General features: G+C 47.2%; 1 protein-coding gene across 1 annotated transcript in view; it reads right to left on the bottom strand.

Annotated features, from left to right (window-relative positions):
• The window catches only part of ZMAT4 (zinc finger matrin-type 4), a 332,525-nt gene that overhangs the window by 248,038 nt on the left and 60,151 nt on the right, over positions 1-24,336 (bottom strand). Inside the window, exon 2 of the mRNA XM_029226593.1 lies at positions 7,848-7,953. Within this exon, the coding sequence (XP_029082426.1) occupies positions 7,848-7,949 (102 nt within the window). The 5' untranslated portion in view covers positions 7,950-7,953. The remainder of the gene's footprint in view (positions 1-7,847; positions 7,954-24,336) is intronic.

Here is a 24,336-nt window from a genome sequence, read left to right as displayed (position 1 = left end):
CCTGGGCCCCCCAGAGCTCAGAGCCTGGGAGACCGGATGGCGGGGCCCAAAAAGGCAGAGTAGAGGGGGATCCTCCCAATTAGACATGCCGCTCAGAACACAGGCTCTAAATTCCAAATGGAAAATCTCTGGGCTTGACCAATTAAGTCAGAGGAGGTGGAGAGAAAATCCTCATTTGATAGCATTGTATTTCTTTGTATCAGACAAACAACACGTGTTGGATTCAGTTTTCCACACATCATGGAAATGAAATAGGCATCCACTTCACAGGGGCCCCCACACACGTGATTGCCAGAGTTGCCTGTTTGTTTTTAATACATTTATTTATTTATTTATTTACTTTTGGCTGCGTTGGGCCTTTGTTGCTGCGCGTGGGCTTTTCTCTAGTTGCGCCGAGCGGGAGCTACTCTTCATTGCGGTGCGCGGGCTTCTCATCGCAGTGGTTTCTCTTGCTGCGGAGCATGGGCTCTAGGCACACAGGCTTCAGTAGTTGTGGCTCACGGGCTCTAGTGCGCAGGCTCAGTAGTTGTGGCACACGGACTCTAGAGCGCAGGCTCAGTAGTTGTGGCGCACGGGCTTAGTTGCTCTGCGGCATGTGGGATCTTCCCGGACCAGGGCTCGAACCCGTGTCCCCTGCATTGGCAGGCGGATTCTTCACCACTGCGCCACCAGGGAAGTTCCCCAGAGTTGTTTTTTACATGTTTGTTTGTCAAGAGCACTCCCTTGGGGATGTACAGTCTTTCCTCTCTTCCTCTTTCTTCTCCACGTGCCCCCCTCCATCCCCAACGAACCCACAGCACCCACGATGTCCCTCTGGTGTCACACACATGCAGTGCACAGAGGCAGTGCTGTATGTTCACCAAACCGGCTCCATTTTCCTCCAGGGAACCCAGCTAAGCCACATTGGTTGCCCAGCTTCTCATGCAGTCAGAAGAAAACATAGGCCTGAGGTCTGGTCAGCAGAATGTGGGTGAATACGGTGCTGTCACTTGCAGACCTGGCCCCTAAAATGTCCTGCATAGTCACCCACGTTGCCCATCGGTCCCTCAAACGTCAGCTGGACTTTGATACTCAGAGCAGCTGATGGCTCTATCATCTTTGTCAGGAGCAAAGACAGTGGAGCCTCTGTCAACTTTTGTCCTAAATAATTACATGGTACAAAACCCCCTCTGCTAACGCACAATGGGCTATAACGCAGGCAGTAAAGAAATTTTTATTTCTAAGAAGCTGAGATTTTTGTGACTGCAGTTAGCCTACCTTGTCTAAGATAGAAATGGGGGTTCTCCCATAACAAGACACCAAATATTTGGCATTGGCTTAGCAGGTGGAGAGTTGGGTGGGGAGGGTACAGATACAGCAGATCCGGGATATACACTGACAAAATATTGGCAAAGCTACTGCCTATAATACCCCGGAGGGCAGACCTGCCTCCAGAGCTTATGGTGCTAGAACTGGATGGTTCTGCACGAGGAAATGGTTAAAATTCTAAGAAAACTAGAAGAGGATGGAAAACAGATTGCTTGGATAGATGTTACCTGTTCCTAGTTGCCTGTTGCTGACGTTCAGCTAGGTTTTTTATAAAAGTATCAAAGAACTACAAGAACTATGATGTGTAGCTGACACACTAGCAAATAGACATAAGCAAAATAAAAAGCTATTTCAGAAATCTGAGACTTAGAGAGTTGGAAAAGTCATTTGCTAATTGCTTCTAGTCACCTCAAAGAGATGCCATTTTTTAACTTTTTTTTTAATTGAAGTATAGTTGATTTACAATATTATATTAGTTTCAGGTGTACAACATAGTGATCCCAAATTTTTATAGATCATACTCCATTTATAGTTTTTATAAAATATTGGCTATATTCCCTGTGCTGTACAATATATCCTTGTAGCTTATTTATTTTATACATCGTAGTTTGTACCTCTTAATTCCCTACCCCATCTTGCCCCTTCTCTCGTTGGCTCTCTGGCATTTTAAAAGGCATTGTGTATTGGAGACCCCGTGAGATTTCTCAGTTGCACGTTGTGACTCAGGCCTTTGGCAAAAATCAGGTTAAGGATGGGTCTTTCCACCCACTTTTAGATAACCTCAAGGTAGCCACGATGAAACTAAAAAATAGAGGCACAGAAGTGAGGAAGCAATATAATAAACAGCCTTGAAATTATGTCTGGGAAACATTGTATGGTTATGACATGAGGAGCTTTCTGAAAGGAAACAAATCAGAAGCCTTCTATATTACTGAGAGAATTGTATTACTAAAGCTGTTATGATCTGGAATTAGAAAAGCTTTGAATAGTCTCCAAACCTTAAATCCATCTCAGGCAGAAAGTGGGCTGTGAGTGTTGGTGGTCCCCAAGGTAAACTGTATTAACTAATAATAAGTGATAAAAGGTAAACTGGCCAGACCTGCTGGAATAAACAATAGAAAAACATAAGAATAGGAACAAATTTCACAGAAGCTCAAGAGTCTTCATGAATAGGTCAAGAAACAGACATTGAAGAGTATCAGGCAATCAGGGGCATGAGGTAAGGTAGTAAGAATTGCTTTACCCTGGGCAGATGCACCAATAATTGTAGTAAGAGCATCTGGGAGAAATTAAGCATGTCATGACTATAAGAGATCTGAAGAGACTAAAACAGCAAATCTCAGTGTACAGTGCAAAGGAGGCATCCCCACAGGACCCTGCGATAAAGATCCTTTGTTGTCCTCACACAGTTAGTACTTGCATCTCCAGGAGCACATCACCAGTGGTACCCAGGAGAGATGCGAATGGTGTGAGGGTAGTGAGCCCAGACGATATTCAAGTCCAGTTAGCGTGGTGCCTGGCAGGACTGAGGCAGAAACGCAACACAACATTGACCCCCAACTCTCACACATATGCCAGGAGTTGTCCAGCTTGCATGCTTACTCAGGCAATTAGCAAAAGGAAGAAGCAAAGTGGAGAAGAAGGTGTGAGGGACTAAGGGGGAGAAGGCAATAAAGGCATTGGTAACACCAAAAAGTCAAGACACGAATCAGCATATACTGGAGAGCTCATGTTTACCTTGTTGTCTCTACCCAGGAAACACTTATGCCCCATTCACTATTGGACCTATAGAGACTAAGAGAGTGCCCTTCAGCTATTCCCCACTTTAACCAGAAGCTAAGGAAGGCAGAGTTCTGTTGGAATGACATCAAAACAGGTGAAACTGAAAAATCCGTTTCAGCATGCCCCTGCAGACCCAATGCACCTGCTGCTAGATTCTGACATTCCCGGGGGGACTGATAGGGTTCACTTGCCAGGACTGACATTACTACAAGATTCAGAGATGTCTGAAGAGTTCCCCATCAGTTTAGAGAACCGCCTTTCCTATAACTGCAGAACTGTCACCTCTACATTGAAGGCTGCTCCGAGAGTATAGAGCGACTCCGAACGTACACCATCGCGTATTCTGGTGCACCCATGAACGCTTCCATTACACCTGCCCCACTGCTTCCCTCTGCCAATCCCCACCGCAACGTCTTCATCACCCTCGAAGTGCCCATGAGCAACAACCAGGGGCCAAGCTGTGGAAATAAATGAGAAATACAGTGCATGGCTCTGGCCTGCCCTCATGAAGCTTGCAATCTTGTTTGGAGGTGCCTCTGAGACATGGATTTCACAAGCAGTAATTAATTACACGGACGGCAAAGTAACACAAGGGTATTAGGGTTCACAAAACGGGCAAGGCATCGGGGCTGGCACGTTGATGGCTGGCTCCCTTGGGTTTGCCTAACAAGAGGTTTTTTCTCTCCTGCTAGATATGATCATTCATCTTCTTCCTTTAGTTTTACTCCAGAAAATAATCTTTCTGTCCTTTTGGTTTCAGTTCTCATAGTCTTGCAATCTTCTTCTTCCTACATTTAGAAAAGCAGCCCTTCCCTCATGGCCTCAATGGGAAACAAGTTCTAAACTCTGTAACATTCAGGCATGTTCATTTGAAAGCTTTCTCTTCCCCTCTGTGTCTGTGTCTACTTGTTCTATTGATTCAGACTATTCAACCAGTGAGCAGAGACATCTAATTATATTTTCCACTGAAACATTACATGTTATTAATGCTTAGCAAGTAAAAAAAACAATAATGTCTTTGTGTTTCCCCTGTTTTTCAGCCCAGGACTTCATATGTAAAAAGAGATCTTAAAAGTATAGCATGGAAGGGTTTGGTCCATTAGACATATATTAGGTTGTGTCCTCCTGTACAAAGGCTCAGGCTTTTAAATGGGACATGAAGCTATTAGCCATTACACGTCTGCTTTGTTTTTTTCCTCCTACTTCAGACTAACTGGCATGTTAGTCTCTTGGCAAAAGTCATATCAAGAGCTGTTCTTTTCCCAACAATACATCTTGACCACCATCGATGGGCTGTCACTCAGAAATGCACAATTATTTATTACACTCTCAAATACTTAAGAGCCTCACAGGAGTCCAGACTCCCCTTTCCTTACCCCTTGATCCCACCCTACCTGTAGGTGCTGCCAGCCTCTCTTCTCCAACACAAATCTTCCAGGCCAGCCAGGCCAGCCTCCTTGGAGATTCCAAGGCTTCTTATTCTAGTAACCTCTAAATTTAACCCATCCACTGAAACCTCGAAAATTCACGTCATCCCCACAAATCTCTCTGGACCATAATAGCTCTCGGTGATGACTCACTCTTTTGAATTTGGAATATGCAAAGATCTAAAAAATTAACAGCACAACATAGCATATACATCAGACAGTCAAATGGGCAGAAGGATGAACACTCTGTTTATATCAAGTTAGATCGGCCTCTTTTTAGGAGCAGAATCTACAGAGCCTGTTCTCGGTAACACACACGTAGATACCACACTGAACTATCCATGGCTTTTCCTTTCCAAGGAAGTTTATGAGCCTCTTGGAGGCTCACATAACCCAGAACCGCCTGCAATATCAAACACTAATAGTGCTGGGCGCTGGGCATGCAGGAGATACACCGAAGATTCCCACTGATTTGCCCTGTAGGGAGGCTGGGAATATGATCTGGTCAAACTGAGAGTAAAATCATACTCAAGCAAAGAGCACTGAGAATAACTGTAGCCACATTTTCAATGAACTGACTGGGATTTGGGACCGTAACAGAGCTGGACCCTCTGAGACTTTCCCAGAATGGACACCCACCCATGTCCTCCGCCTGCCTCTTTGTCTGTAGGAGAATGTTAGTCAAAGAATAAATTTAGTCAGAGGAGTGAGAAAATGCAGAAAGAAAGGAAAATAGTCAAGCAAGACAAATAATAATACTTTAACCATTAAACAAAGTCAAGGACCTTTAGTTCTTCCTCCAGGGCTATAAATAATATTCCGAACCATGTCCTTCGAGCTGTTTTGCAGATACTGAAGCCTCAGCAGGTGGGAGAAGTTAACTGTGTCCTGCCCACAAACACACAGACCCCAGACGGGCTGGAACCAGAAGGCTGACGATGCCGACTCCCCATTACCTCACCACCGGCCAATCAGAAGAACGTCCATGTGCTCACCACGCCCTGCTCCTTGAACACTGTAAGACCCCTCACTACCCGCACCAGGGTGGGACACACAGTCTTGAGGGCATTAGGCCCCCTTTGCCGGGCAAAGCAATAAAACTATTTCTTTCTACTTCCCCCAAAACTCTGGCTCCGAGATTTAATCCGGCCCCGGTGTACAGTGGTCAAATTTTGGCAACAGGACTCACAGAGACCCACTCTACGTGCAATTTCAGCAGAGGGGGGTGGGGGGGGGGGGGGGGGGGGGGGGGGGGAGGGATGAATGGCATGAAAATATCTGTTCTCAGATGGCCTTTGAGATCCTCTGATAGGAGCCATCCTCCTAGAGATGAAGAACGTCTCCCACCGAAGCTGGAAGACCAGAGACCTCACAAAGTGCGCTCAGTCCCAGCTATACCCTTTCCGCACCCGCAGCAGCTCTGCATGTGTATTTCCCCGGAAGCAAGTACCCACCTCTACCTGGAAGCAGGGGATGAACCCTCGCCCAGAGTTCCCATCCCTGGTTAACAGGAACACATTTCATGTTGTTCTGATGCTATGTAACTGGGTTAACTGCAGATCTGTTGTGATTGCTTTCTCTTCTCCCTCTCATCTATGCTACATGCAACAAATCTTAACACATCCTCTAAACAAGTAAGTTATGCCACAGCTGGTACAGTGTGGTAACAGGAAGACTTGAGTTCAAATAACTGAACCCGTACCTGAGCAGCTAAGATGTTTTTCCTTTAAAAAAATTTTTTTGTTGTTTTCGATTTTCTGACATTACTTTTCTAGCTCAGGTAACAACAAAGCAGTGTTTGGACAGTGTCACCAGGCTATTTTTGTAAACAAAACCTCACTGAACGGCTCTGATGTGCACATGCTGTCCCAGAAATTATGGAAGATCAAATGAATAAAACTCTCTTTCTGGCCTCAAGAATCTAGTAAGGTGACTAAAAATGGAACCCCAAAAGTCTAATAAAGGGAGAACATAATAGGAGGCTGTGGAATTTCAGAGCAGGGACAAATTCCCTGATTTTCCTTCACTGGGGAAATGGAATTAATAAAAACCATATGTGTTTACAAAGCAACATCTACAGAATTTAGAAATTCTTAATTTCAAAAGATGGCTATCTTCCGTTTTGATCGTTCTTCTGCATTCACACTCCCTTCCTCTTCCACTCAGTTGCCTACTGACAAAAGAACATGCTGACTTTTTTCACAGAGGCTGCTGTTTAAAAGTTTTCTCTGAAGAGCAAATTTGCTTTGCCTTCATCCAAATATTGATGCCACGGAGTTAATAATGAGCAATGACGTAATTTTGCACGTTTGCCACACTGTACAGCTTCCGAAGTGTTTTCACAAATGCTATGTCGAGGGGTCTCCCTGGTCACCACAAAACCCTGAGGACAACACACGGTCCGACGAACGCGTCGCTCGGTGTGTGTGTGTGTGTGATTATTATTATTTTCCTCGTGCGCGGAGGAATCTGAGGCTCAAGGAGTTTGCTGAGTGACAGTGACAACTGGCATTTGTCAGACAAAAAGAAAATTGCTGGCTAAGCCCTCTAAGCTAAAATTACTGCCCTTGAAAGCTCATGTTCTCGCTGGTATATGTTCTCTTACAAAGCTAACGGCCCTGAGAAGCATCTGGGGGCCCAGGCTCCCCTTTTCTCCACGCGTGCCCCCCCGCCATTCCCTCCTCAGAAACTGGTCGACCTCTCTCCTCTCATCCTCTCTTCCCAATAAAAGATCAAAAAGCAGCCATTTGAACTTCCATCCTAAAAAGCCAAAGCCAATGAATTATGTCCTTCAAGAGTATCTGGGCCTTAAAACTTGGGCATCACCCTGCGGGCGGATGTCTTCTTGCTAATAAACACTTTTGGGGGAAGCAGCCAGAAGGTGGGAGGAATTTGGTGCTGAACCACTGATGCTGCTGTGTTTCCCTCCAGTGATGAAGAAAGGGCCTCTGAGCTTTTCTTCAGGGTCAGAGAAGGAAAGAGAAGCTGGCACTAATGAAACCTGGGCTGTGTCCCTGAAAGGAACTTCAGGGATGAGCAATGACAGATTTAACAAGTAGAGAAAGCCCACTGGGTCGCCAGGGGCTGAGAGACAAAGAAAAAAGCAGAATTTGGGGAGCAGCCAGGGACCTGAGAGTGACATCCCCAGCGCTCTCTCCAACCCCATGCATGCACATTTGTCCTGGCCTGATCTCAGACTCTCCGGCTCAAGCCCTGTGCTTCTCAAGTCCTGCCCCAGGTCCAGAAAGCAGCACCCTCAAGTCCCACAGCCTTGACCCAGGCTACTCTTGCTTCCATTTGAACACACTAAGTGGGAGAAGCTGTTCTTACCTCGTAGTGGGCCACGCGCTGAGATTCCGATATCAGCTGTGCGCTGCACACCTTGCAGTAACTGTCTGTAAACAAATCCTGATCGATATCGGAGGACTTCATCAGGCTAAAAGAGAATCAAAAGAAGAGAAAGGCAAGTGAATCCACTGCTTTGGTTTTTAAGCAGGACACTAAGTGTGTGAAGAAGCCAGGAGCCCGGTACCAGATCCAGTAATGGTGACGGGGGGGAGATCTCCCCAAACCTTTGGGGTGACCATGTCAATCGACCTTAGTAAGCGTACAGGTGACCATTTTCTCATAAATGCTCAACAGCATGGCTGATACCCCGGAAAACTGAAATCCAGCTTTAGTTTTCTTTGTTTGACAAATCAGACCTACATCTACTGTATTGTCATGGATTTATGTGAAAAGACATCTTCAAAAATGATTCATATTAGCAAAATATTGTAAGCACCCAATATAGCCAACAGTAGGAAATAGGTTACATGAAATTTTGATACAGCCATACACTAAAATACTACATGGCTCCCAAATCCAAACTCCGATCAAATCCTTTAAGAAAATATTTAGTAAAATAGGAAAAACTTGACCATTAACAACAAAGGTTTACAAATCAGTACGTACAATATTATACTAATTTCTTTTAAAACATGTATAGGTGTGCAGAAAACCATTCCAGGAAATTTTAACAAAATGTTAACAGCAGTTATCTTTGGGAGATTATAGGTAATCACGTAATTTTCCTTATTTTTACATTTTCTACAATGAACATGGATTGCTTTTGCAGTACATGGAAACAGGTTAGTTTTGTAAAAAGACTTATAAGCAATATCAAATTGACTTTTGAATTCAATAGCTTTACTTAGTTGAAAAGTAAAATCAGACTAAAGTATCACTTTCTTTGCAAGTCTACGCCTTGTAAAGTGAGGAGCCCTCGTGATTCCTGCTGACTTTTCTACATGTAGGGTAGAGGAAATTCATAAAGGCCACTTCCACCGCTCCACACCACAAGTGAGCCCACAAAGGTAAACAAACATATCCTCAAATTCCAAACCCCAAACCAAAATGCAGCCAAAGTTCTCAAGCTTGTGAAAGTGAGCTGACACAGAGGTGTCTTACAGCAGCTGAAATGTAATGTCACCACCCTGGAAACACACACCAGCATATCAGGATGCTTTTCTCTAACCCAAAAATTCGTTTCATCTTACCTCCTACCTGCCAAGCAAAGAGTAAGGACTGTGCCAGAGGCCATGCGTACGAAGAGGCCTGAGAAGCCGAGACAGCAGGGTAGGGTGTGCACCCTGGAGTTCATCCTACTCCAAAACCCTCACCGTACACATGAAACTGTCCAGAGTCACACTGCTGATGTCTGGCATGGCCACAGATACTGCCCAGCTTCCCGGATCCCAATTCCCACTCTCCAGCCCAGGTCGAGCGCTACCTGCAAGCTGCATGATATGGTAAGTCACTAAACCCTCTAGGTCTCAGTTCTCTCCCTACAGAAGTTGAGAAAACAACATTTTCCAGGCCTCCTTAGAGAACTGTGGGGAATATCAAAAGGAGAAATCTAGAAGAAGGTACTGTATAAACTGTAAAGCTCCTTTTATTTGAATGGGAATCACTATCCCACTTTTACTGACATCCCGATGGTGGTAAGATATTGGGCAAGTCTTGATCAATGCAACAAGATGAAGGATTGTGGTCCATTTTAAGACATGTAAAAAAAATCATCTGAATAGCTGGGTCATGAGAGTAAAGTATCCGCCTGAAATAAAAGGCTGCCTGACTCAACAACTCCAAACTCACTTTCTACCTTATCGGTGGCTATCTTGGCCTGTTAGGGCATTTGTATTAAGCAGTTCAAAAGGATTCACAGTTTCTGCTCCCAGGAGACAAGAGTACCTATGGCCTCCAATGCCCTGAGTCCCAACAGTAATGCCAGAGAGTAAGGAGCAGTGGTTCTCACAGCTGAAATGGACCTGTTATTTCTGGAAGGATCGTTCCGGGCAGACAGCCCGGTCAACTTGGAGTACAGCACCTGCAGTGCCTGGAGGCTCACGACCTCACATGGCAGCCTGTTCCAGAGAGCCTGGCAGCTCTAGTATTTAGGTACTTTTTAGGTTGATTCAAAATCTGTCCCCCTATAGATTTCACTCATTGATTCTCTTTGGGAACGACACAGAATAATTCTACTCCCCTTTCTCATGAGATCCCCTCCCTCAAGTACTGAAGATAGCTCTCTTCTATCTATTCCCAACACCTGTCCTGCCTTATCATCTTGGTCTGTGTCTGTCTTTTTATGGACCATCTTCAAAGGCAATGCCAAGAGCAGAATGAAACACTCCAAATATGTCAGCAGAGGGTCGCAAATCCAAATGACCCTCCAAAACATCCACTGTCATTTGCAATGGTCTGTATTCACAGCCTAGAGTGCAAATGGAGAAGAGGTGCTTTGATGATGTGAAAATGTAGTACAACATTTTGAAATGTCAAATGGGAAAAGAAAACTTGGTAAGGTGTATTTTTGAAGCCAAGCTCCTATAAGTAGTTGTGTTTAAATATTATCGTGTTCCCTGCTATTTCTAATAAAGAAACGCACGAAAATAGATTCACGGGTGACCTGGTTAATAGGAATCTCCAAACTCAATGCACACTCCCTCCTCATTATACAACTGACTGCAGAAATCAAACAATGTGAAAGGATATTCAAGGTACATGTCGGACCAAGCAGGGCCGTAGGAGTCTGAGTCTCGGTAAAGCAGCTGTGCAGCAGAAATAGCTTTAAAGGCAGAATATAAAATGTGTATACTAAAAAAAAAAAAAAAAAAATTCAAAGGAAGAATATCCTGGCTTTTTCCACTGTTTTATATAAGAATATTGACTTGAACAAGCCCACATACAGTACAATGGTAATAAAGACCCCTCTGAAATCGACACGGCCCGAGTAGAATACCTGAATGAGTTAAATTCCAGTGGGAGGCTATCAGTGGACAAGTGTCAGCCTGGTTTGTGCATGAGACCTTTACTCCAAGAAAAGAGAACTCTTTCTGTGTAGGTCACTTTAGACAAGCAGAGGGTCTGATTTATGATTCAAAGAGCGGACTTCCCAGGAGGGGAGACTGCCACTTGCTTCTCTCCTCCAGCTTGTTTAGAATAGGATTCCCAGCTTCACTGGCCTTCAGAAGTACAGGAGAGCTGGGAAGAAAAAGGAAAACTGGACTGTCTTTCCTTAACCTTGTCCATGGTGCTGAATCACCGGCTAGAGCTGAGACGGGGCTGGGCCACTGATCCTTACTGGTCAGTCATACTGTCCATCAGGGCCAATGTGTGGTGACACGCCCCCCCCCCCCCAAACGCTAAGAACATGCTGATTGTACTGAACTCTGACCAGGCACTGGGGCATTGTGAGGAGGGAGACAAGAGTAAGGGAAGCAGTTTGATGTCCTGAATTTGAAACTGATCTGAAGGAAAGCTTTCTCACTGTTCCCCACCCTGGCACAAACCAAAGCAAACACTGAAGACTTGAATAACCTCTCTATCACTCTTCAGTGTTCACAGAGGAAAGGGCTGCCTGTATTGTAGGAAAGTAAAGGCCCAGAGCAGAATTGGAGGCAGTATTAGAACAGGAACATGATCAGATTCTCATTGGCTGTCCTAGGTCTCTATACAGCAGTAGACCTATTTAAATGTGTACTGGTGACAGCGTAAGACTCAGAGGTGTAGTTCAGTATAATAAATAAAGGAAATTTGGAGGGGAGAGATTTTGTTCATTCAATAATGGTTACTGAGCATCTATTATGTGTGAGGCATCGGGATAACAGAAGGCACAGATCCTGTCTTCCAAATCTTTATAAGCTATTGAGTGAGAAGAGAGATACCCCCAAATACAGGTAGCAAGTGTAATTGGCTGGTAAAAAGTGCTACAGGATTTGAAGAGACAAGAGGTACTATAGGGAACTCTTCAAGGAGGTTCTATAAGAGTTGAAATTTAAGGATGGACAAGATTGGAGTGGAGAGTAATGGGTTCCAACTCAGGAGCTAATTCTTTTCCCTGGCACAGGGGAAAATCCTACTATCAGTAGGTATAAGATATGTATGGGGCTTCGCTGGTGGCACAGTGGTTGAGAGTCCGCCTGCCGATGCAGGGGACACGGGTTCGTGCCCCGGTCCGGGAAGATCCCACGTGCCGCAGAGCGGGTGGGCCCGTGAGCCATGGCCGCTGAGCCTGCGCGTCCGGAGCCTGTGCTCCGCAACGGGAGAGGCCACAACAGTGACAGGCCCGTGTACCGCAAAAAAAAAAAAAGAAGATATATATGAAGGGCACTGGTGGGCTTATTTGGGATTATGCAACATGAGGGGAAAAGGCAGCAAAATGCAAGAAAGGGAGGGGTACACACGCTTCAAGGTCCAGATGGAAGCAGGAGAGCCAGGTCCCAACACATTTCTCAAGGTGAAAGGAATGGCGTTTTTCAGGATCTTCAAATGCAGATGTGAAGCCTTCCTTTCTGCTTCTTTCTGCTCCTCAAGAGTAGATTTCAGGAACACTGGCTGAAAATTCAAAGAAACCTGAGGCTTCAGAGCTGAGATTAATATTCTTCATTCCATTCCATTTCTAATAATACTAAAATAGCTTCTGACTTAAAGATCCCAAAACCCATGCGGGACTCTTCAGAGAAAAACAAGACATTAGTTCAAATCCAGGTTTGGTCACTTGTCAGCTAGGTTTTTGAGCAAGTTATATATCCTCCTTGAGCCCTGCTTTCCTCATTTGTGAAATGGGGTAAACATTCCCAAAAATGTTTACTGCAAAAAAAAAAAAAAAGTCTTATATCTACTGATTCCACTGCTAGCTGATACTCAGGTCTTAGGCTTGTGAAGACCCCATACTTCATGAATGTTTAAAATCTATTTTTGTTGTTGGTAGGTGCTAATACTGGCAGATGGAGTAGTTTGATGAGAACTGTGTCCTACCCTCTCTCTTGCCCACGTGTGCTCTTCTCGCTGCGAACTGCTCCCCGGGGGGACGCAAAGGAAAAGCACACTCCACCCAAAGTCTGGGTGTAGACCAGTTCTCTGCACCCATAGCCACTCACTGTGGTGGCCCTGCGGTGGCCACAGCTGTCACACTCCCCAGGGTGGCATCTCTGCTCCCATCCCTTGGAGAGAGAAGCCCTCGGCTTGGTGATCCCCACCGCTGGGTATCCTGTCACAGATTTTGGCATTTTCCCTCCGAAGTTCATCTATAAGATCTAATAACCTAACCTACTCTTCAGTCACTCTCTCTCCTCACTAGCCCTTTAAAAATAGGATTTAAGACTCATGGCAATTTCAACCAAAGTGTTAGTTACTCTTACCCTTAGGGGCATATTTCTGCATTTGCAAACTGCCACTCCGTCTGACTTTGTGAACTCATCAATATCAGGGACTGCATCTAAAAATACTCCCAACATGGAGTCCGGTGGTTAGGACTCCGTGCTTCCACTGCATGGGGCATGGGCTCGATCCCTGGTTGGGGAACTAAGATCCCACATGCTGCACGGCGCGGCCAAATTTTTTTTAAAAAGTACTCTCAACAGTGTTTGACTCTTGTGAAAACTCTAGACCCAGAAGGAATGAAGATTTTATTTTACTACTATAAACATACTAAGTGGCGCTCCTGAGTCGGGCTTAGGGCTAAGGGCCTTACCACCTGATTCAGTTCCTCCAAGAGGCAGGTAGCGTCATCAGCCTCATTTTCCGGATGAGTAACTAAGGCTTTGGATTGAGTAACAAGTTTGTAAGTGGCAGTCGGGTACCAAACTGGGGCTGACTGTGTCCATCCACTCAGCCCTCACCCTGGCTCCCTCCCTGTGGTGGAATTCAGCACGGTGAGCCTTTCAGTCTGTTCTCCTATCGCCCGTCTAGGGAGCAGCATTAAAAATATGAAAATGAAAGTGTCGGGCAGACATCCGGCCCAGAACTCATATGTTGTGGCCTGGAGAGCCCCAACTGTCCAGGTGGAACCTTGGAAGCTGGAACTGACCTCAAGGTCCAGACGCTTTTACCTGCGTTTATCTAATCAAACTGGGATGTGCTACCGTCTTCCCGCACCTTTTACCTCTGTTCTGCCTGCACATCGGTAGCCTGACTCACCCTCAGATTCAGCACCTACTTCCCTCCCATTTGGCCTGACACCCTGCAAAACCAGCCCACCCTTCTGCCTAGCCTGGCTGGCTCCTCCTCATCCGGCTGGGACCCTCCACTCTATGCCCCATGCCCACCCCAGCAAAGGGCTGGACTCCCGCGGCCACAGTGCCCCGTGCGGAGAGGCTAGACTTCTGTCTCTTTCAATTTTGACAAGCTGAATGGTTGACTGAAAATGCCACCAATTAAAACGAACTTTCCCCTGGTTTATGACCTCGAAACAGACAGGAGGAAGCCTGCTGCCGTTTACATTCAGCCACACTCTAAAATTAAAATTATTAACATCGAAAAGACTACTGAAATGGTTCCTATTTTGTTCTTACCAATACTGGAGGGGATCAAGTTCTACTCAGAAGGAGGAACGCTATGAGAATCGGGGCTGGTCCATTTTCAGCGCAAAACAAATAAGCCTTGGTCTGCTTCTCTGTGATCCTTTGAGTTCTTATTCTACGTGCGAAAGGGCCCTGAACTGGAGCCCGCTTTTGGTGTTCTTGTGTCTGTGGCCTGATCTGTGCTCCCTTCCCGTTTCAGGCCCTGCCACTGTCCTTCTGGGGCACATAAACCGCCTTCCCCGCGAGCCTTCCTGGCATCAGCAGACAAAGATTTGGAGACAAACACGTGACTTTGGAAACATCTCCACAGTGACCCCTCACCCCCACCCCTGCCTCTAGGGACCAACAGTCCCACAGATGAGCTGGGTCTGTCTTGTCCCTTCACACCTCCCTCCATGTGAAGGTGGGGGACCCAGGGCTGGTTGCCATGGCAGCAGACCAAGCAGCCTGAGCAAAAACCACCACGGAAAGTGCTCCAGAAATGGAAGCATGCTGGACTTCCATGAAATCGCACCCGAGAGAGAAAGGGGGTCGAGAGCACACAAATGAAGTGATGCCCGAACCCAGCTCTTGGGGCCACAGACCCAACGTGTTCTCCTTTAATTCACCGCACACCCCCAGGTGGCCAGACAGGGGACCTGGAACCTCCGTGAAGTGGCTGAGATCCGGACGAATGTCAGATACACAACCAGCTTGAAGCACCTTTGGGTTCCCTGTTTCTTGGGATGAAGCCCTTTCTGCTGATAGGATGCCGCCTCCCCCTTCCTGATGACGCTCAGGTAAAGGAACCTGGGGGTCCAGGCCCCTCACCATAGATTATCCACATGCAGGCGCAAGCTCCGCTTCCCAGCCTGAGCTTGAGAGAGAGAGAGAATCCCGCACACCACTATCTTCTCTCTCTTCTGCTCGGCGTCGCCAGGAGCTGCAAAGCTGACCTACGCCACTTGAATAATTGTCTTTTAATGGCGCGATTTTCCTCAGTTGTAAAACCGGGCACTGTGATACTGACTCAGAGGCATCTGTCTCTGCTGGGCACACACGCCTCATCCCAGGCCCTGGGCTGTGGAAGCATATCTGTCAGTCTTGTCCACATATGGCTCAGGCTGGCCGATGACATCCGGGGCGGAGAGAAGCAAACGTGCCCCCAGCCTGGGCCAGCCTCTGAGGGCACACACGTGTGCGCCTGGTCCCTGGCCACTTCTCCCTCTCCGGCCCCTTGTGCCTTGTCAGAATGTGTGAGTCTGGATCGTAGATGCCAGGGGACTGAGTGGAGCCCAAGGCTTCCAGGAACCCCAGCGCCTCAGATTTTCTATGGCCTTTACAAAACGGCCTCTGCCCAAGTCCAGCATATCCTACAGCCTCGCTCGCATCCCCCTTTTACTCATCACCCGGGGTTTATTGAGCATTTACTCTGTGCTGGTGCCCCTCTAGGCACTAGGTTTGCCGCAGTGAACAACTCCTCCAAGGTTCTGATCTCACGAGAAGGTTCACACACTGGACTCGGTACACACCATTCTGCAGAAACACACACAGAATCCCTATCTCCTTCCACACATTAATAAAATATTCATACCAGCTAGTAGGCAGTGGCTCTATCTCTCTCTCATGTCATTCTAGAATCTCTACGTGTTCTGTGGCTTAACAGTCCCTGCTAAGATTTCAGGGTTGGACCTTTGTCTCCAGCGAACAGTAGAGATGGGGGATGTGGGCAGAGGCAGGGGGGCGAACAGGTTTCCCAAAGGTGAGAGCCCTTCTGTCCGGGTTTCCCAAAGGCCCTAGGGGAGACAGCTGTGGGGAGGGCCCAAGGTGGCTGGCAGTAACAGACAATGAGCCCAATTGCCCCCAGCTGATGGGTCTGAGAGGCCTGACGGAGCACTTTTGTCAGGAGAAGCACCATTTCCTTCCGCAGGATATGAATGGGTACACTCCAGCACCTCTGCCAATCAGTGGGCCAGAGGCATTTTCTTTGTCTTTCTGCCACATCAGAGGGGAGACATGGGTGGTGGATGGAGAACTCAGATCTCCCCTTTGTTTATCCCTTCCGTCGGCGCCAACACAGAGCCCCCATCTCAGGAGGAAAGCCAGAGGCAGGTAGAAAAACATAAATTACTAAGCCACAAAGAGGAGGAGAGGGAAGGAGAAAATATGCGCGAGGAGAACACGCCCCTTATGTTTTCTGTTGCTCCAAACTGAAGGGCTGTGCGCCCAGATGGAAAAGCCACTCGCATCTTAAAGACTAGGTTCCCACCCTCCCCCCCACCCCCGCCACCTCCCCACCCCGACTTGAAGGAAGAAAGCCGATGTGGGTTCCTCACTTCCCAGGGTGCCAGCTGCCTGGGTAGAGCAGGTGCACCCTTAAAACAGGTGGATTTTCTTAACAAGCTGCAAGACAACACAATCTTTCTTCTGAACAGTGGATACAAGCCTTTGCAAATACAGTTTATAAGTAAGTATTCCATTACTGCAACCTGCTTACATGATTTATCTTCACAAGACTGCCCCTACTGAACCAGACAGATTGAGGGCAGATGTGAATGCGGCTATCACATCCCGGGCTTGGAGGCATAGTTCTGCACCTGTAACCAAGTGCAGATGAGCCAGACCGAGCCGCTGCGGGGAAAACGATCACTTTTATTCTAATCCATACTCCGAGGATGCTGTGTGGCTGTCCTTCAGCCAGCAGACATTCTCAGCCCTGGTCCCTACTCCAGCCTGCTAACTTGCCTCAGCTCCTCAGGAGGTTCCTCTTTGGTCTCGATTTCTGCGCTGCTTTTCATAAAATCAGCAAAATTGTTGAGCTGTGTAATAGTATCTGGAGTGGCCAAGACGAAAAGACGCAGGAATTAAATGTTGCAAAGGTAGGGGCCGCCCACCCGCAAAGTGACAACAACCTGCCTGCAGGTCTGCCCCTTCCGTGAAATCTTTCAATCAGAGTTTCTTTCCCATCTGAGAGCTGGTTTGAGATCGTGTACTACCTCTTGCTTTGGGATGCAGCAAGGAGAGGGAAAAATAATGACACCTTAGGGAATCCAGCTACCAGGGGAAGCTAAGCATAAAAAGGTGTGTGTGTTGTGCAAATTAATAAACAATGAAGGGATTAGTAGAAATGAAAATATCTGACTGTATCAAGTGTTGGTGAAGGTATGGACACACAGGGCCTTTCACGCACTTTTGACAGGAAGAGCAGTTTGAAAGTTAAGCATTATCTCATCAAGCTAAGCACTCCAGACAGGCAAGAAATATTCTCGCTCCACGCACGACACGAGGCGTGTAAAGGATGAGGACGGTAGCATTGTTCAAATAGCAAAACCTGCCATCGGCCCAACGCGCATGTGCCGGAGGCGGGATGAATAAATTGAGGGAGAATCACAATATGAGTGATGCCCCGCAACACACCAGAATATGGATGAACCGTGGCAGTCAAATGTTTACATGGAAAAAGTAAGTCAAAGAGCATGTACACGAGATCCTTTCTACGAGTAAAACACTGAAATAAAAATACATACATCTTCAGGATACATGTAGAGAAGATACAACTCTGAAAATGTTTAGCAAAATAATGAGGACAGGATTCAGGATGGTGATTAGTGCAGACGGGCAGGATGAGGGAGACACATGACTGGATGCAAGCTGTTGCCAGATCTTACCTTTGTTTTGAAAGGTGTTATATAGGGGCTCATTGTTATTAAAGATGGTAAACGATAGTGATAATGATGATAGATGATAGATAGATAGAGGTTAGATAGATGCCAGATAGATAGATAGATACCATCTATGCACCAATGATGAGAGAGAATTTTCTGGAAACAAATCTTCCACACTCTCTATAACAGAGATACTGTTATATTTTTTTTCCTTCTCCCCAGCCACAAAAGATAATCTGAATTGCTCATCCTCTCTCGCAGTTAGTCTGCCTTGTACTAGTGGTGGCCAACGCAATCTGGGCAAAAACAAAGTGCACTCTTGTAGGCGGGCCTGGCAAGCCGGCTGCATGATCTTCTATCTGCTCTCCCTCCTGAGGGTTGGATGCTCGTGCTTTCGTCCATTGGAAGCCACGTGTTAAAGAAGTGAAACTTCTGAAAGCCTGGGATCCTGAGTGACCACATGGAGTGCAGCCTCACGGCCCTAACCCCTGGTGCCCACTGGACGTTATGTGATTGACAAATACATTTTTGAGGCGCTAAGTCACTACAACCCCAGGGTTTACCTAGCATGACCTTAGCGAACTCAACTCAAACACAAGCACCATGACATGGCTGGAAAACAGTTACCCAGAAGCATACTTTTTACCGGTTCAACCTCTTACGTGCTTTTGAGGGAGCTGGAAAAAGCCAGACTTTCAAGGGTCTTAAACTTGAGAGATTCGACTCTATGTTGCCCCTTGTGCGGTCTGGGTGATGGCATTAAGCAGCCCAGGTGTCCCCGAGAATGCTTATTCGGGCCGGTACCAATCACTTCCTCATTTGAAGAGATGTGGTGCTTTTATGGCATCTAAAAATCAAGCAATTTATGGAAAAGTATCACACCATTTGAGGACAAAGCCTATGTAACTGGTACATTGACTAGAACGGCCTTTTCATGAACTTTAACTAGGAGCCCTTTTCAAATACCAGTGGCACCTTCTAGGAGGGCCACTCTGTTTCTGTCCGCTTTGAGCGCATTCACCCTCCTCGTGCCCGGCATGCTGGCGCTGGTGTCTTGTGAGGGGGGAGAACCGAGCAGATGGCCATGGCCACAGGGATGCCAGGTAATGAGCAAGTGCCTCACGTCAGAGTGTCGGGGCCTTGTCACCTTGCCAGAAACGACAGCTTGGCCGTCTGGCATCAGCCCTGATGTTGGGAAGCAGCTCCCTTCTCTATCACTCCAGGTCCTAATGTAGTTGCACTTTCAAATTCTTGCCCTGAATCAGTGCTTCTTGCCTTTTCAGCTGAGTTGAGCTGGGGTTGGGCAGTTTCCAGAAAATGAAACTATATTAAATATAGATTCATCACCTGGCCGAGCAGTTTGTGGCTTTGGGGAAAAGGGGGGCGTATCAACTATGGGCGGAGGGATGCCCTTCTAAGGCCATGTCCCCTCCCCCATCCATCACTGTAGTCGTACCCCTGCCCCAAGCCTGGCAGTGAACTGTCAGCCCCTCCACCTCTCCTGCTCACCTACCCAGACCGGATTGACCTTAAATCAGTGCCCCTACCCAGCCTCCCTCCTACCCACCTTCCCCATCTCCTGGGAGGAAGGTAGGGCTGCCCAGTGGCAGAGCACATCAGCGTCCGGATGGGCTGCAAGGAAACAGGGCAGTGTGAACACTGGGCTGCCGAAGTCAAGGGACATGGGACTCGCCGCCCGGAACTGAGGGGACTGGAGACGGGATAAGACCACACCCCACGGTGGAGACAGGAATAAGGAAATCGCAGCCCTAGAAAGGACCTTGGGGACCACTTGCCCTCTTCTCCACACTCAGAGAGAACACAGAAGACACGCAGGAAGATGAAGTGACTTACCCCCAGGTGACGCCTGGGAGCAAACACAAACTGGGGATCCCTACCCTCGTACAACAGCATCCTTTTCCTACATCTCCCCGCCCGTCCAGAATGTTCACTGCTTTCCTTTTAGGAAGCATTCTGGGCAAAGAGGAACCAAAGCCACCCTTTTAAATTAGGAGGGAGAACCAGACACTTGCGGGACCTGGCGAATCAGGGATGCCCAACGAAGACCACCTTCTGGGTCAGCCTCTGGGAGGTAGGTGAGAGGGGTTGCAAGGAGGGGAGGGGCATTGGGTTGGGGGCCTCGCCTCCCCCGCCAGGCTCTCAGATTGTGGTGACTGACCCTTTGGTCAGGAATGAGAACGCCCTGCCCAGGGACCTGTGAGTCGTGCAGATGTCAGGTCAGAGAGGGAAGTAGATTTAAGTACCGATTTCACCTACGCTAGCCGCGCATTCACATCGCGAGCAGCAATTCTGATTTCTCACCACCCAGAATGAGAGGCCATCCTCCCAAGTCGATGGGCCATGACGTGCTTACTGACTGGGTGATCTGGACCCACACTGAAATAAGTACTTGGAGCTTCCTGGGGTGGACAGGGAGATGAGAGGTCCAGATGCCCTTTCAGGGAAGACCTCGCCCCACCTGCTGGGAGTGGGGTTGGCTTTGGGGCTCAGCTGTCTGCCCTTTGGGAATGGCTTCTGCTGCAGTCACCCCGTCCAATGTCACACTCCCAGCCAGGGTGGCCCACGCCCAGCCGCTGATGGACGCAGGGTGAAAAGACCAGCCACTGAGGCTTAGGATGGGGCAAGTCGCACACACAGTCTCAACCTGGACCCTCTTTCGCAGGTGGAGAGGCTGTGGCATCCGCTTCCCGACCCTGCCTCTGCCCCTCCCTTCCACGATGTCCATCCCAGGTGCCACTTCTGGTAAACATCCCAAGCACTAAACCCTGCAGGGTCTACCTCCTGGCAAACCCATACATTGACCTTGCTTCTCTCCCCGGGAGGCAAACCTCACACCGTAGCCCCACTGTGGACCCCACCTCATCAGAAATTCAGAGACCTGATCAGTTCCCGAAGCCCTAGAACTCCTCTGGGAGCCCAGCAAGTCATCCTCAGAGTAAACTTCAGGCAACCCGAGGCAAGAATTGTCTCTGGTAACGCTGTATCCTGAGATTGGCTCAGTACTACTTAATAATATGAAAAACAGAGAAATATGCCAGAGCTGAATCCCATTCCCCAGCCCTTTGATCTATGGTCTCCATTGTGGTTACAGTTATTATCGCACCATCTGACATGAACTGATGCTTCTAAGTTCCATAATGTCAAATAACTCATATTTCAGTAACACTGCCTACCCACGGCTAAATATATTGTTTCTTCCCACACAGCTATTCTTAATGAGATATTTCAAGCCACCTGGCACCCGGGGGAGATCCCTGGCTCATCTTCAATGGCGCCCTATGAAATGGGAACTGTATACAAAGAACCCATTGGATGCTGGTGTCATGGGGCAGGAAGAGACTGCATGGGTTCTTTTGTCCTACAGTAAGAGATGTGCCTTGGAGATGTCATTAGACCCACAGTTAGTGTGACCCTCGGGTAAAACGTAGTGCAACACACCAGAAGAGGTGCCGGCCCCTGTTACTGACTGGTTTTCCTCCAGGACCTTAGCTGCTCTTACAGTCTCTGATGAGACCCAGTTTGAAACCTGAACAAGTGTTAACTCCCACTGAAATGTAAATGCATTCAGGGAGCAGACGAGGCTCCTAACTGCTGCAGTAGCCAACAAATCCCAGCCATCACAAAGGCTTGCCATGCGTCACAAACAATGTGCCCTGCACGCTCGTCCCCCCATTTTGCAAGCCTGTGTTCTCACCTTTCCATCACCCCACTGATCCAGGTGTTCAGGCGTCACCTCCCTGGGACGTGGTTCCTCTTCTTCTCACCCAAGCTGGGTTAGGGACCCTTTTCTAGGTCCTCCCAGCTCCCGGTGTACACATATACATAACAGACATAATATATGCTGCACCCCTGGTGTGCTGTGCTCCCCCACAGACTGGAAGCCGTTCTAAGCACGTCAGCTAGGGTTGCAACAGCAAAACTAAAATGCACTGGTGTGGCCATCTGTGTCTAAAGAGAACTTGTTGTTTCTATTCTTTGAGTGTTATCCTGAAAATTACTAAGCAGAGCCCAGAGGATGGTCCCAAAGAAAACAACTCCAAGAGCATCCCTGGGACATCCCTGGGATGCCCTGGGCAGGTCTTCTCCAGGGAGACCCAGGCAACCCACCTACCAGTGCAGAAGTGTCAGTTTCTCAGAGCCCACAAAGGGGCTCCACCCACTAACTAGAAAACAAGGCCTGTGTGATCTGGTCTGGGAGGAGTGGTGAGTATAGCCTCCCCTCCCCAACAGTAAGCTCCCCTCCCCCTCCCTCACCTCCCAGCTGCACACTGGGTCTCTGCTGGAACAAGAGATAACACTAAAGAGGAATAAACGTCCCTTCATGCACTGCAACATCCCAGGAGGACCAAGTGAGTTCACCAACTGTGCCTCTGCCCAGGCAGGGCAACTCTGTTCTGAGCCACACCCTCCCATGGCCTGGATTTAGCCTCATCCACTGTTCAGACCACATCTGTGGGACAGCTGGGAAAATGCTACTAGATACTCGCCATCATAGTCAATGCTAACTGACTGTTATGGGTTGAATCATGTCTCTACAGAAGGTATGTTGAATTCCTAACTCCCAGGACTTGGGAATGTGACCTTATTTGGAAATAAGGTCTTTGCAGATGTAATGAAGTTAAGATGAGGTCATATAGAATCAGGGTGGGCCCCGAATAGCCAAAGCCATCTTGAGAAAGAAAAACGAAGCTGGAGAAATCAGGCTCCCAGACTTCAGACTATACTACAAAGCTACAGGAATCAAGACAGTATGGTACTGGCACAAAAACAGAAATATAGATCAATGGAACAGGATAGAAAGCCCAGAGATAAACCCACACACATATGGTCACCTTATCTTTGATAAAGGGGGCAAGAATATGCAATGGAGAAAAGAAAGTCTCTTCAATAAGTGGTGCTGGGAAAACTGGACAGGTACATGTAAAAGAATGAAATTTGAACACTTCCTAACACCATACACAAATATAAACTCAAAATGGATTAAAGACATAAATGTAAGGCCAGACACTATAAAACTCTTAGAGGAAAACATAGCAGAACACTCTATAACATAAATCACAGCAAGATCCTTTTTGACCCACCTCTAAGAGAAATGGAAATAAAAACAAAAATAAACAAATGGGACCTAATGAAACTTAAAAGCTTTTGCACAGCAAAGGAAACCATAAATAAGACGAAAAGACAACCCTCAGAATGGGAGAAAATATTTGCAAACGAAGCAACTGACAAAGGATTAATCTCCAAAATATACAAACAGCTCATGCAGCTCAATATCAAAAAAACAAACAACCCAATCCAAAAATGGGTAGAAGACCTAAACAGACATTTCTCCAAAGAAGATATACAGACTGCCAACAAACACATGAAAGGATGCTCAACATCACTAATCATTAGAGAAATGCAAATCAAAACTACAATGAGATATCATCTCACACGGGTCAGAATGGCCATCATCAAAAAATCTACAAACAGGCGTCTTCCCTGGTGGCGCAGTGGTTGAGGGTACGCCTGCCGATGCAGGGGACACAGGTTCATGCCCCGGTCCCGGAGGATCCCACATGCCGTGGAGCGGCTGGGCCCGTGAGCCATGGCCGCTGAGCCTGCGCGTACAGATCCTGAGCTCCACAGCGGGAGAGGCCACAGCAGTGAGAGGCCTGTGTGCCGCAAAAAAAAAAAAAAAAAAAAGAATCACCTTGTTTCTTGATCTTGTAAAGCTCCATGTGACTGCACTATAGTAATGACATCACAGTAATCGTACATGGTGTGTAAATAGTGGTAAGTACCATTAAAAACCTAGTATAACACATGCATCCCACAGGGTGGGGAAACACAAAAGGATTCACTGACCTGACATATTGGTAAAGTTTTGGCGTCTGCAATGGTCTGAGGCATGCCAGAGTACCCCTCTGTGGAAAAAAAGAAAAAGACAAAAAAAGAGAAAAGAAAAGTTACACCTCAGGCAGCAGAGAGAATGTCAATGCAGATCCCTAGATTTCTGAAGAAACGCCATGGCTTCCAGAGCAACAATAAATAACTCTGTATTATTAAACCATTACTGCTCTTCTGCTGGGTCCTCATAGAGAATGAACACTTGACCATGAGATACTGTGTTTATGTCGCTAGAATTGCTGGATATATTCAGATCCACCCAATCACATATTTAACTATGCTTAAACGTAAGCAATACAAAGGATCTATATTCATGTTTAAGTGCCAGCGATCCAAACCATGTAATGAAATGATATATTTGCAACTCGGCCTTTGGGTCCACAGAAAATGGAACTGGGTGCCCAGCCTCTTGTATCCCCC

The sequence above is a fragment of the Monodon monoceros genome, unplaced genomic scaffold (genome assembly GCF_005190385.1).
Source record: "Monodon monoceros isolate NGI ecotype Baffin Bay Population unplaced genomic scaffold, NGI_Narwhal_1 Super_Scaffold_17, whole genome shotgun sequence".
In the NCBI taxonomy this organism is placed as follows: Eukaryota; Metazoa; Chordata; class Mammalia; order Artiodactyla; family Monodontidae; genus Monodon; species Monodon monoceros.
Note: the sequence above shows the minus strand (reverse complement) of the source record. Positions and strands in the feature narration are given on the sequence as shown.